At 48.3% G+C, this 12,389-nt stretch overlaps 1 protein-coding gene across 2 annotated transcripts in view; it reads left to right on the forward strand.

The window, feature by feature from the left end:
• Window positions 1–12,389, forward strand: part of NPHS1 (NPHS1 adhesion molecule, nephrin) — a 34,154-nt gene that overhangs the window by 15,825 nt on the left and 5,940 nt on the right. The window contains exons 23-30 of one of the 2 annotated variants that reach the window (XR_010344290.1): window positions 445–501; window positions 3,619–3,738; window positions 3,882–3,906; window positions 4,019–4,094; window positions 4,244–4,337; window positions 4,433–4,545; window positions 9,026–9,242; window positions 10,019–10,125. Coding sequence is in view for 1 of the 2 variants with exons in the window: in XM_012437656.2 (XP_012293079.2) it covers window positions 445–501; window positions 3,619–3,738; window positions 3,882–3,906; window positions 4,019–4,094; window positions 4,244–4,337; window positions 4,433–4,545; window positions 9,026–9,157 (617 nt within the window). In the remaining variant the exon portion in view is untranslated. Of the gene's footprint in view, window positions 1–444; window positions 502–3,618; window positions 3,739–3,881; window positions 3,907–4,018; window positions 4,095–4,243; window positions 4,338–4,432; window positions 4,546–9,025; window positions 10,286–12,389 lie in introns of those variants that run through there. The other variant, XM_012437656.2, reaches the window with a different exon arrangement.

Below are 12,389 nucleotides of genomic sequence, written 5' to 3' on the forward strand. Positions count from 1 at the left end.
ACTTGAGGTCAGGAGTTTGAGACCAGCCTGGCCAACATGGTGAAACCCCATCTCTACTGAAAATACAAAAATTAGCTGGGTGTGGTGGTGTGTGCTTGTAATCCCAGCCACTGGGGAGGCTGAAGCCCGAGAAATGCTTGAACCCGGGCAGAGGTTGCTGTGAGCTGACATTGCACCACTGCACTCCAGCCTGGGCAATAGAGCGAGACTCAGTCTAAAAAAAGAAAAAAAGAAAAAAATCATTATTAGCATTAGCACCACTGTTAGAATTGCTATTAACATTTTGTCATTATTATCAGCAATTTCTGGCTCTCTTTGAAATATTCATAAGCAGCCATATACCAGTTCCCATGAGTCTAATAAGCTTAAGAAGAGGCTGAGAAACATGTAAAGTTTATCTCAGATTCTTAGTGTTAAGTCACAGTCTCTATATCTACCCCCCAGGCCTGGACCAGCCTTCTGGAGAACCTGAAGACCAGCTACCCACAGAGCCGACTGCAGGCAAGTCCTCAGTCCCCTAATCCCTCCTATGTCCCCTGAGGATGGAACCTCCTGGTCTCTGACCCTACCTCCTCTGCCCCTTAATGACTTAGTTCTAGCCGAGTTCAGTGGCTCACGCCTGTAATCCCAACACTTTGGGAGGCCAAGGCATGTGATCATTTGAGCCCAGGAGTTTGAGACCAACCTGGGAAACCTAGCGAGACTCCATCTTTGCAAAATTAAAAACTAAAAAATAGCTGGGTGTGGTGGCATGTGCCAGTAGTCCCAACTACTCAGAAGGCTGAGGTGGGAAGATTTCGTTAAGCCCAGGAGTTGGAGGCTGCAGTGAGCTATGATTGAGCCACTGTGCTCCAGCCTGGGCAACAGAGAGAGACCCTATCTCAAAAAACAAACAAATTAAAAAAAAAAAAACAACAACTTAGTTTGGTCCCTGCAGACTTGCAGACTCCTTAGATCGTCCCTTTTTTTTTTTAATTGAGATGGAGTCTCGCTCTGTTGCCCAGGCTGGGGTGCAGCAGCGGCGAAATCTCGGCTCACTGAAACCACCACCTCCTGAGTTCAAGTGATTCTTTTGCCTCAGGCTCCCGAGTCGCTGGGATTACAGCCACCCACCACCACACCTGGCTAATTTTTATACTTTTTTAGTAGAGACAGGGTTTCACCATGTTGGCCAGGTTGGTCTCAAGCTCCTGACCTCAAGCGATCCACCCACCTCAGCTTCCCAAAGTGCTGGGATTACAAGCATAAGCCACCACGTCCAGTAATTTTTTTTCTTAGATCTTCCTCTTGCCTGGAGTGATAAATCTTCCTGTCTTCCAAATTTAGTTTAATTCCGAAAGAATTAACTGACTCCGTGTCCTGTAAGAAGCCTGCATCAGTTAGCTTTTGCTGTATAACGAACCACCCCAATCACGGGTGCTTATAGCAACATTCTTTCTCCTGATGCTGAGGCTGGCGGAACAGTGCTGGTCTGGGCTGGCTTGAATCATCTCTGCAGTCAGCTGGCAGCTCCACCGGACTGGGCGGTCTAGGATGGCCCCCTTCCCACACGTCTGACAGTTGTCCTGCTCTTGGTTGGAACAATGGGGATGACTGGGCACATGTACCTCCTTGGCTTCTTCCATGGAGGTGGTCACAGGGGTCAAAAGCAGCAAGAGGGAGTACATGCCAATTTACTAGCTAATTTTGTCACAGTTGCTATTGTTTCATTGGCCAAAGCAAGTCACATGGCTCCACTCAGCATCAGTGTGGAAAGGCCCTGCACTCAAGGATGTGAATACCAGGAGAGGATTACAACCGTTTGGCAAACAGTCCCCTCCAGAGCCTGAGAAAAAGGTTGCAAGTGACAGAAATGCAGCTGTTTTGTCAACACTGAAAAGAATAGCATGGCTGGGCATGGTGGCTCATGCCTATAATCCCGGCACTTTGGGAGGCTGAGGCAGGTAGATCACTTGAGCCCAGGAGTTGGAGACTAGCCTGGGCAACATGGTGAAACCCCATTTCTATAAAAACAACAACAACAAAAAAATTAGCCAGGCGTGGTGGTGCATGCCTGTAGTCCCATTTACTCAGGAGGCTGATGTGGGAGGATTGCTTGAGACCAGGAGGTTGAGACTTCAGTGAGCTGAGCTTATGCCACTGCACTCCAGCCTGGGCAACAGAGTGAGACCCTGTCTCAAAAAAAAAGCTTGGTACATGAAATCAAAAACTCCAAGTGTGACCGGTTTCAGGTGCTCAAAAATCTCACCAGCGATCTCTTTCTCACCCTCTCTCAACTTTACCTTCCTTCATCTGTGGTGGCTTCTTTCTGAGTTTCTTCAATCAGCGGGGCAGAGAAGCCCTCCTCCACTTCCATCTTCTTGACAGCTAGTAGAATTGTCCTAAATGTTTTGTTTAAAAGACACGTTTGGTCAAATGCTGTGTCTAAATAATCACTGTGGAGAGGAAAATGGAGACTCTTATTGGCCAGGCTAGGTCATGTGCCCGCTGTGGAGTCCTGCCTGAGCCCAAGACTGAGAGTGGGGAGTGGCTGTTTCCCTGGGAAAATAAAGTGCCGATAGTTGAAGATAGGGGAAATGGCCACCCAGCAGATGCCGGCACAGAGGGTTTCAGCCTTGTCCTCAGGGATACAGCAGCCAGGTTAGCCTGATATTGGCTGGAATGGAAGTTGGTGAAAAGGAGTCATTTGAGGCCGGGCACCCTGGTTCATGCCTGTAGTCCCAGCACTTTGGGAGGCTCAGGTGGGTGGATCACTTGATGCTAGGAGTTCGAGACCAACCTGGCCAAATGGTGAAACCCTGTCTCTACTAAAAATACAATATATATATTTATATATATTTGGGCACAGTGGCATGTGCCTGTAGTCCCAGCTACTCGGAAGGCTGAGGAAGAATCACTAGAACCCGGGAGGTGGAGGTTGCAGTGAGCCGAGATTGTGCCTCTGCACTCCAGCCTGGGAGACAGAGTGAGACTCCATCTTAATTAAAGAAAAAAAAGGGGCCAGGTGCAGTGGCTCACACCTGTAATCCTAGCACTTTGGGAGGCTGAGGTGGGCAGATCACCTGAGGTCAAGAGTTTGAAACCAGCCTGGCCAACATGGCGAAACCCTGTCTCTACTAAAAATACAAAAATTATCTGGGCGTGGTAGCAGGTGCCTATAATCCCAGCTACTAAGGAGGCTGAGGCAGGAGAATCACTTGAACCCAAGAGGCAGAGGTTGCAGTGAGCTGAGATCATGCCACTGTACTCCAGCCTGGGAGACAGATCCAGACTCTGTCTAAAAAGAAAAAAAAAAAAAAAAGTTTGGTGGGCATGGCTGGAGGCATGGGAAGGGGCCGGATCACAGAAAGTCTTCAGTGCTCAGCTAAGGAGCTAAAGCTCCCTCCTGAGTCCATGGGCAGTGTTCAGGTAAAGGGAAGATGTTTCGCTAATGGCTTGACTTGAGAAAGTTGCCACCTGCCCTTGGGTGGCAGAAGGGTAGGGCACAGAGACTCCTGTCCATCTCTTTCTCTGACCCTGGGGGAGGGACTTGGTCAGGGCCAGGCTTTCTTGAGTAGCCCCACTCCTGGCCTGGAGCCTGTTGTCTGGAGCTCACTGAGGGGTATCTTCCACCCCTAGGACCCTCAGGGCTGCCCCTGCTGCCTGTGCTGTTGGCTGCTGCGGGGCTTCTGCTGCTCTCCAATGCCTCCTGCGTCGGGGGGCTCCTCTGGCAGCGGAGACTCAGGCTTCTTGCTGAGGGTAAGAAGAGACCCTTCCCTGCCAGGGTGGAGACCTGAGGGTGATGGGGAACCCTGGGGTTGCTGCATATTGAAGGTCTTCCCGGGGCCGGGGTTGGGGAGTTGTATGGGGGTCCCTGAGCCCCTTATTCCTGTTTCCTTCAGGCATCTCAGAGAAGACAGAGGCAGGGTAAGTGGGGATATTTTTCTGTAAAGAAGGCTCTGAGGGAGGAGGTTTGGGGGTGGTGGGTAGGGGAGGGCCAGCACTCAACTGCCCCCCCACCACACCTGCATCCTGGAAGGTCGGAGGAGGACCGAGTCAAGAATGAATATGAGGAGAGCCAGTGGACGGGGGAGCGGGACACTCAGAGCTCCACGGTGAGTGTGGGAGGCCTGGGTGAGCCCACAGTCAGGGCACCGACGGGGACTGAAACCCTGCTGTTAGCATCAGGTTGATCATGGCCCTTCCTGGGACCATGGGGCCAGAGGATGGAAAGGGCTTTGTCTGTTTTGCGTGTGGGGAACAGGCCAGCACAATGGAGGCAGAGCCGTATTACCGCTCCCTGAGGGACTTCAGACCCCAGCTGCCCCCAATGCAAGAGGAGGTGTCTTATTCCCAAGGTGAGTTAGGATCACATCAGGACTCCCCCCTCAGAGGTACCCCTGATACCTGGACCAGGTGCCTTGCTCACGTCTCCCTTCCACTCCAACTCCAGGTTTCACAGGTGAAGATGAGGATATGGCCTTTCCTGGGCACTTGTATGATGAGGTAGAAAGAACATACCCCCCATCTGGAGCCTGCGGACCCCTCTATGATGAAGTGCAGATGGTGAGGAGCTTTGCATCAGCAACCATCCTTCCTGGCTAGTGCTGGGATCCCACCTCCTACTGCTTGTATTAGTTAGGGCCAGCTAGCTGCTGTGACAGAGGCCTGACTGTGATCTAGTGGCTTAAAGAAGACAGTTGGCTGGGCATGATGGCTCACACCTGTAATCCCAACACTTTTGGAGGCCAAGGCAAGAGGATTGCTTGAGCCCATGAGTTTGAGATGAGCCTGAGCAATATAGTGACTTATCTCTACAAAAAAATTTAAAATGAGCCAGGCACGAAGGTGCAGACCTGTAGTCCCAGTTACTCAGGAGGCTGAGCCAGGAGGATCCCTTGAGCTGAGGAGTTGGAGGCTGCAGCGGACCATGATGGAGGCACTGCACTCCAGCCTGGACAATAGAGCAGGACCCTGTCTCTGAAAAAAGAGAAGGCAGTCTATTTCTTTTTCACAGTCAGACGTGAGTGGCCCTGCTCAAGTCACCTGAGTCTACAAGAATGAGCCTGTTCACTGGGGGTTCAACCCATGGGAAAAGGTGAAAGAATGTGGAGGAGGCACAACCCTGCCTTGTGGCCCAGGCCCAGACATGGTGCACACCACTCTGCCCTCACTCCCCTGGCGAGAATAGGGTCACATGGTCACACCTGACTGCAAAGGAGGCTGTGAAATATGGTCTTGCTTGGCAGCCATATGCCTTGCTACAATTCGGCTACTGTGGAAGGAAACAGACAAGCATTTTTAAAGATAATTAGCCATATCTACTCCACTGGTTAAAGAGAGAGAATGAGAGAATTTGGGGGCCCATTCAACTGAAAAATCAAGGCATAGAATTGTCCTTAGGCTGAGCTGGACCCAGAATTTTCTCCCTAAAAAATGTTTCTATGGCTAGGTGTGGTCACAGCTCACATCTTTAATCTCAGCAGGCTGAGTGAGGTAGATGGATCACTTGAGCCCAGGTGTTGGAGACCAGCCTGGGCAACATAATAAGACCCCATCTCTTAAAAAAATAAAAGTTAGGCCAGGTGTGGTGGCTCACACCTGTAATCCCAGCACTTTGGGAGATTGAGGCGGGCAGATCACTGAGGTTGGGAGTTCGGGACCATCCTGGCCAACATGGTTAAACTCTGTCTCTACTTAAAAAAAAATGCAAAAATTGCCCGGACACAGTGGCGCATGCCTGTAATCCCAGCTACTTGGGAGGCTGGGGCAGGAGAATCACTTGAACTAGGGAGTTGGAGGCTGCAGTGAGCCAAGATCATGCCACTACACTCCAGCCTGGTGACAGAAGGAGACTCCATCTCAAAAAACAAAAACAAAAACAAAAGTTAAGCTGGGCACGGTGACTCATGCCTGTAATCCCAGCATTTTGGGAGGGCAAAGTGGGTGGATCACTGAGATCAGGAGTTCAAGACTAGTCTGGCCAACATGCTGAAACCCCGTTTCTACTAAAAATGCAAAAATTAGCCAGGTGTGGTGGCATATACCTGTAATCCTAGCTACTTGGGAGGCTGAGGCAGGAGAATCACTTGAACCTGGAGGCGGAGGTTGCAGTGAGCTGAGATCACGCCACTGCATTCAGGCAACAGAGCGAGACTCTATCTCAAAAAAAAAAAAAAGAAAAAAAGTTAAAAAAAAAGTAGCTGGGCATGGTGGCACATGCCTGTGGTCCCAGCTACTCAGGAGGCTGAGGTAGGAGGAACGCCTGAGCCAGGGGAGTTGAGGCTGCTGTGAGCCCTGATTGTGCCACTGCACTCCAGCCTGGAAGATCATGTTTCAAAAAAGAAAGGGAAAAAATGTACCTAGAAAATATAGATTTGTATCCTACGAGATTAGAAATCTTCAAAGAAAGATTTATAATTTTTCCAGTGGCCCCAAATGCCCAACGCTGACACTTATTGGTCTAGCTTGTGTCACATTCTCATCGCTGAACTCATCCCTGAGTCAGAGGATGGATTATGCTAACAAGAGAGGCCTGGGTCAGTTATGGGATCAGGGAGTAGGGACAAGCCCCACTCGGTTCACTGGGGTGAGAATGGGAGAGGGACAGAGAACCCAGAGGGAAATGAAGATGGTAGCTGTGCAGGCAAAAACAAGACAGGCACTTTGACCACCAACCAACCCCCACCCACTGCTGCACAGTCAGGGAGATGGGATAGAACTCCTCATTTCCTGTGTGGCCTTGGCGCCTGTGCGCCAAGGATTTCCCTCTATCTCTGTGAACAACCTCCCAAACTCGGCACTGTTGTCGGATCCTAACTCCGCACCAGCGTGGCGCAAAGCGCTGTCCATGGTGCTGGACCATATGCACCCTCTAAAGCGCAGATGGAGGCTGCAGGCTTTTTCTGAAAAGGGCCAGATAGTAAATGCTTTGGGCTGTGTGGGACATACGGTCCTCCTCAAAACTCTACGCAAACTCTGCCACTGTAAAGTAAAAGCAGCCACAGACGATGCATAAATGAATGAGTGTGGCTATGTTCCAACAAAGCTTTATTTTTAGACACTGTAATTTGAACTTCATACAATTTTTCCATGTCACAAATGTTATCTTTTTTCATTTTCCCCCCAACAGTCAAAAAGTGAAAAACCATTCTTAGCTCTTGGGCAGTAAAAAAAAAAAGCAGGCTGCAGGCCATATTTGGAGCACAGGCCAATCTGCTCTAAAGCTTGCTGAACTAAAACAATAATTTTCTCCCAGCTCTAGAACAAAACACATCCCCAGTAAGGGCCATGCTTCATGATCTTTTTTTTTTCCTCTCTCTCTTCTATTATGATGAGAGAACTATTTTGGAAATTCATAAGACAATAGAATCATAACTTACATTCCACAATTGCCATAGCTGATAACATGGACTTTTAAAGTTTTCATTTTAAAATTTTTATTTATTTATTTTTGAGATGGAGTCTCACTCTGTCACCCAGGCTGGAATGCAATGGCACGATCTCAGCTCACTGCAACTTCCACCTCCCAGGTTCAAGCGATTCTCCTGCCTCAGCCTCCTGAGTAGCTGGGATTACAGGCATGTACCCCCATGTCCAGCTAATTTTTGTATTTTTAGTAGAGATGGGGTTTAGCCTTTTGCCCAGGCAGGTCTCTAACTCCTGACCTTAAGTGATTGACTTGCCTCAGCCTCCCAAAGTGCTGGGATTACAGGCATGAGTCACCATGCCCAGCCTAAAGGTTTTATGTTTCTGATATTTACATTATTTTTCTAACATGAAATCATTGGATATCTTGGACTTGCTTCAAAATAATCCAGTTAGTGAGGGAGGAGAATAAAGTAGAAATATAGATAAATCAATTGACCAAGGGTTGATACTAATTTTTTTTTTTCTCTTTTTGAGACAGGGTCTCACTCTGTTACCCAGGCTGGAGTGCAGTGGCACGATCATGGCTCAAGTAATCCTCTTACCTCAACCCCCTAGGCTCAAGTAATCCTCTTACCTCAACTTCCTGAGTAGCTAGGACTACAGGCACTCACCACCACACCTAGCTAATTTTTTTTTTTTTTGAGATGGAGTCTTGCTCTGTCGTCCAGGCTGGAGTGCAGTGGTGCAATCTTGGCTCACTGCAGGTGAGGTTCCAGTGATTCTCCTGCCTCAGCCTCCTTGGTAGGTGGGATTACAGGTGTGTGTCACCACACTGGTTAATTTTTGTCTTTTTAGTAGAGACAGGGTTTCCCCATGTTGGCCAGGCTGGTCTTGAACTTCTGAACTTACGTGATCCACCCACTCCGGCCTCTCAAAATGCTGGGATTACAGGCATGAGCCACTGTGCTCGGCCACCTAGCTATTCTTAAAAAGTATTTTTTATAGGCTGGGTGCAGTGGTTCACACTTGTAATCCCAGAATTTTGGGAGGCTGAGACAGGTGGATCAATTGAGCTCAGGAGTTCGAGGCCAGCCTGGACAACAATGGAAACCTCGTCTCTAAAAAGAGAAAAAAAAAAAAAATTAGCTGGGTGTGATGGCTCGTGCCTGTAGTCCCAGCTACTTAGGAGGCTGAAGCAGGAGGACAGATCAAGCCCAGGAGGTGGAGGTTGCAGGGAGCTGAGATTGTGCCATTGCACTCCAGCCTGGGTGACAGAGCCAGATCCTGTCTAAGAAAAAAAAATTATTTTTTGCAGATATAGGATCTCACTATATTTCCCAGGCTGGTCTTGAACTCCTGGCCTCAAGCAATCCTCCTGCTTCGGCCTCTCAAAGCGCTGGAATTAAAGTCATGAGCCACTGTTCCCAGCCTGACATTGTTGAAGTTAGGTGATAAGCACATGGGGTTCGTGATGAGCATTCATTATCATCACATTCCTTTTTGTATATGTTGGGGTTTTAGTAAAAGCTAAAATGTTGTATGGGATTTTCACTGAGAAAAAAAGGCTAAAACATTTTTTCCTGGGAAGTTAAGCAGGGGCGTGTATCCCCCAGATCTTCGACGAAGACCTACAGGACATCTCTCCATGGTTCTAACTCCACTTTTTGCCTCTCAGGGCCCCTGGGACCTCCTCTGGCCTGAAGACACATATCAGGATCCAAGAGGAATCTATGATCAGGTGGCAGGAGACTCGGACACTCTGGAACTCGATTCTCTGCCCTTTGAGCTCAGGGGACATCTGGTGTGAGAGCCTCTCGACCCCCGTGTCCCGCACCTGCAGGAATGTATACTCCACTGGTCCCTCTTATTGCAGCCTGGGCCAAGCTTGTTAGGTGAGCTCCATAAAACCCAAAGGGTCTCAGCTTTGTCAGGAGAAGACATGGAGGGCGTTGAGTGACAGAAGATGGTTCAGCTGGTACCAGAGTAGAAACAAGGTGCATCCTGGGGTTGGCTTTAGGAAATAAACTTCTCCAAAAGCACAGGGCAGATTGTAAATGACTTTCAAAAATGAAATGCTGCCGGGTGTGGTGGCTCACTCCTGTAATCCCAGCACTTTGGGAGGCTGAGGCGGGCAGATCACCTGGGGTCAGGAGCTCGAGACCAGCCTGGCCAACATGGCGAAACCCCATCTCTACTAAAAATATAAAAAATCAGCAAGGGGTAGTGGTGCACGCCTGTAGTCCCAATTACTTGTGCGGCTGGGGCACGAGAATTGCTTGAGACCGGGAGGCAGAGGTTGCAGTGAACAGAGATCATGCCACTGCACTCCAGCCTGGACAACAGAGTGAGATTCTGTCTCAAAAAATAAACAAATAATAAAATGCTATTCTGAGGGTCCCTAAGTGCTTCATGAAGTAAAGTTTTCAGAAGTGGGAAAAGACTCTGTTCATTCTGCATTCCATGACATCTGAAATAGCTAGTAATAAGTGGAATTTATGAACCCATGTTGTATCCTACCTATTCTTTTATTATTTCCCATGGTTATCTACCACAGGAGGCATAGACTCTGACATGTGTAAACATAAGTATGCTCTTTAAGCATTAAAATAAACAGACAATCAAAAGAAACTAGAGGAAAAGAATACATACTGTGTGCTTTCCTTTATAGACATTCTAGAACAGACAAACTAATCAATGGTGGCAGAGAACACAGCAGAGTTCCTGGGGCCATGAGAGGAGGGTTGACTGCAAAAAGGCATGGGAGAACTTTCTGAGGTGATGGAAATATTCTATATCACAATTGTGGTGGTGGTGGCAGGGGTGCACAGATTTGTCAAAACTCATTGAACTGTACACTTAAGATGGGCGCATTTTTATTATACATAAATGATATCTCAATAAAAGTGATTTTAAAAACAGGCTTCATAATAAAGCAGCCAGTAAGAGGATTGATTCCTTTTTTCCTCTCTTCCTTCCTTCTTTCCTTCTTCCTTTCCTTTCTCTCTCTCTCTCTTTCTCTCTCTCTCTCTCCTCTCTCTCTCTTTCTTTCTTCTTTTTGAGTCTCACTGTGTCACCCAGGCTGGAGTGCAGTGGCACAATCTTAGCTCACTGCAACCTCCGCCTCCCAGGTTCAGGTGATTCTCTTGCCTCAGCCTCCCCAGTAGCTGGGATTACAAGCGTCTGCCAGCACACAGGCTAATTTTTTGTATTTTTAGTAGAGATGGGGTTTCACCATGTTAGCCAGGCTGGTCTCAAACTCCTGGCCTCAAGAGATCTGCCTGCCTCAGCCTCCCAAAGTGCTGGGATTACAGGCGTGAGTCACTGTGCCCCACAAAACTTACTCTGTTCCACATTGGTTTAAGCAGGAAAGGAAATTTATTGGCTCTTGCAGCTGAGAATTGCAGGGGGTAGCATTGGCTTCAGACACTGCCAGGTCTAGTATTGAAACACAGCCCTGCAAGGTCTAGCTGTCTGTATCTCTCAGCTCTCCTCTGTGTTGGCTTCATTCTCAGGTAGACTCTTTATTTGGGAAACAGAGAAGACCACCTGTAGTTCTAGGCTGGTATCCCACGAGCTCAGCAGCCAGAGTGCCTCTTTTTGCCAATAGTTCTGGAAAACTCTGGGGCTGTCTTTCATCAGCCCAGCCTGGGTCTTGTGCCTAGCCTGGAACCAACCAATGTGGCCAAGGAATATGCTGATAAGCCAGGTCCTGGGTTGCTCAGCACCATGAACCACATGGATGAAGCTCTCTAAAGTAACCCCAGGCTATGTCTGGGTCTCTTCAGGCACTTCCTACTTCCTCCTTTCCTCTTTCTGATTCAGTGTAGCAGACATCGATTGCTTCTGCTTTCCAAGGATCTAGTCCCCCTTAATCTATATAGACACTGATGAACAAGACAAGTGCCTAATCGTACCAAGCCACTAGATCCAGCCACACCTGATGTCAGAGCTACTTCTAGACGACCAATTCCCCTCCCCACTTAGGTGAATGTCATTTTCAGTTTGTTGTAACCATAAATGTCCCTCACTCTTAAACCAGTTTGAATGGGGTCTTTAGTTAACTGAGGAGAAAATAAATAATTTTCAAGGGGCAGAAACTCAAATTAGTAGAGCTTAAAAGCTTTTGTTGCATTAGTTACTAAGGGATAAAACCTGACAGAGGTCACTTTCACCAGATGATCAAAGTTAATGCTACCAGTCATGGGACAAACTGACCCAAGAGACCCCCAATACAAAATACTGAGGAGGGGCCAGGTGTGGTGGCTCATGCCTGTAATTCTAGCACTTTGGGAGACCGAGGTGGGTGGATCACCTGAGGTCAGGAGTTTGAGACCAGCCTGACCAACATGGCGAAACCCCATCTCTACTAAAAATGCAAACATTAGCCAGGTGCCTGTAATCCCAGCTACCCGAGAGGCTGTGGTGGGAGAATTGCTTGAATCTGGGAGGTGGAGGCTGCAGTGAGCTGAGACCTTGCCAGTGCACTGGAAACAGAGCAAGACTCTGTCTCAAACAACAACAACAAAACCTGAGAAGTATACAACCACATGTACTAATACTACTGACTATGAAGTGCATAACCTGAGCCGGGTGTGGTGGCTCATGCCTGTAATCCCAGCACTTTCGGAGGCCAAGATGTGTAGATTGTTTGAGACCAGGAGTTTGAGACCAGCTGGGCAAAATGGTGAAACTCCATCTCTACAAAATAATACAAAAATTAGCTGGACATGGTGGTGTGCACCTGTAGTCTCAACTACTCAGGAGGCTGAGGTGGGAGGATCACTTGAGCTCAGGAATTCAAGGCTGCAGTGAGCCATAATCACACCACTGCACTCCAGCCTGGGCAACAGAGCCAGATCTGGGAGACAGGGGGATAGTGATTGAAACTGGCACCAGGAAGGCTTGGGGTGAGAATGCTCATAATGTTTTCTTTTGTTTTCTTTTTTTTTTTTTTTTTTTGCTATGGTGTCTCACTCTGCCTCCCAGGCTGGAGTGCAGTGGCGCGATGATGGCTCACTGCAGCCTCCAACTCTTGGGCT

Source organism: Aotus nancymaae, unplaced genomic scaffold, assembly GCF_030222135.1.
Source record: "Aotus nancymaae isolate 86718 unplaced genomic scaffold, 86718_ANA_hifiasm-v0.15.2.pri h1tg000028l, whole genome shotgun sequence".
Lineage (NCBI taxonomy): Eukaryota > Metazoa > Chordata > Mammalia > Primates > Aotidae > Aotus > Aotus nancymaae.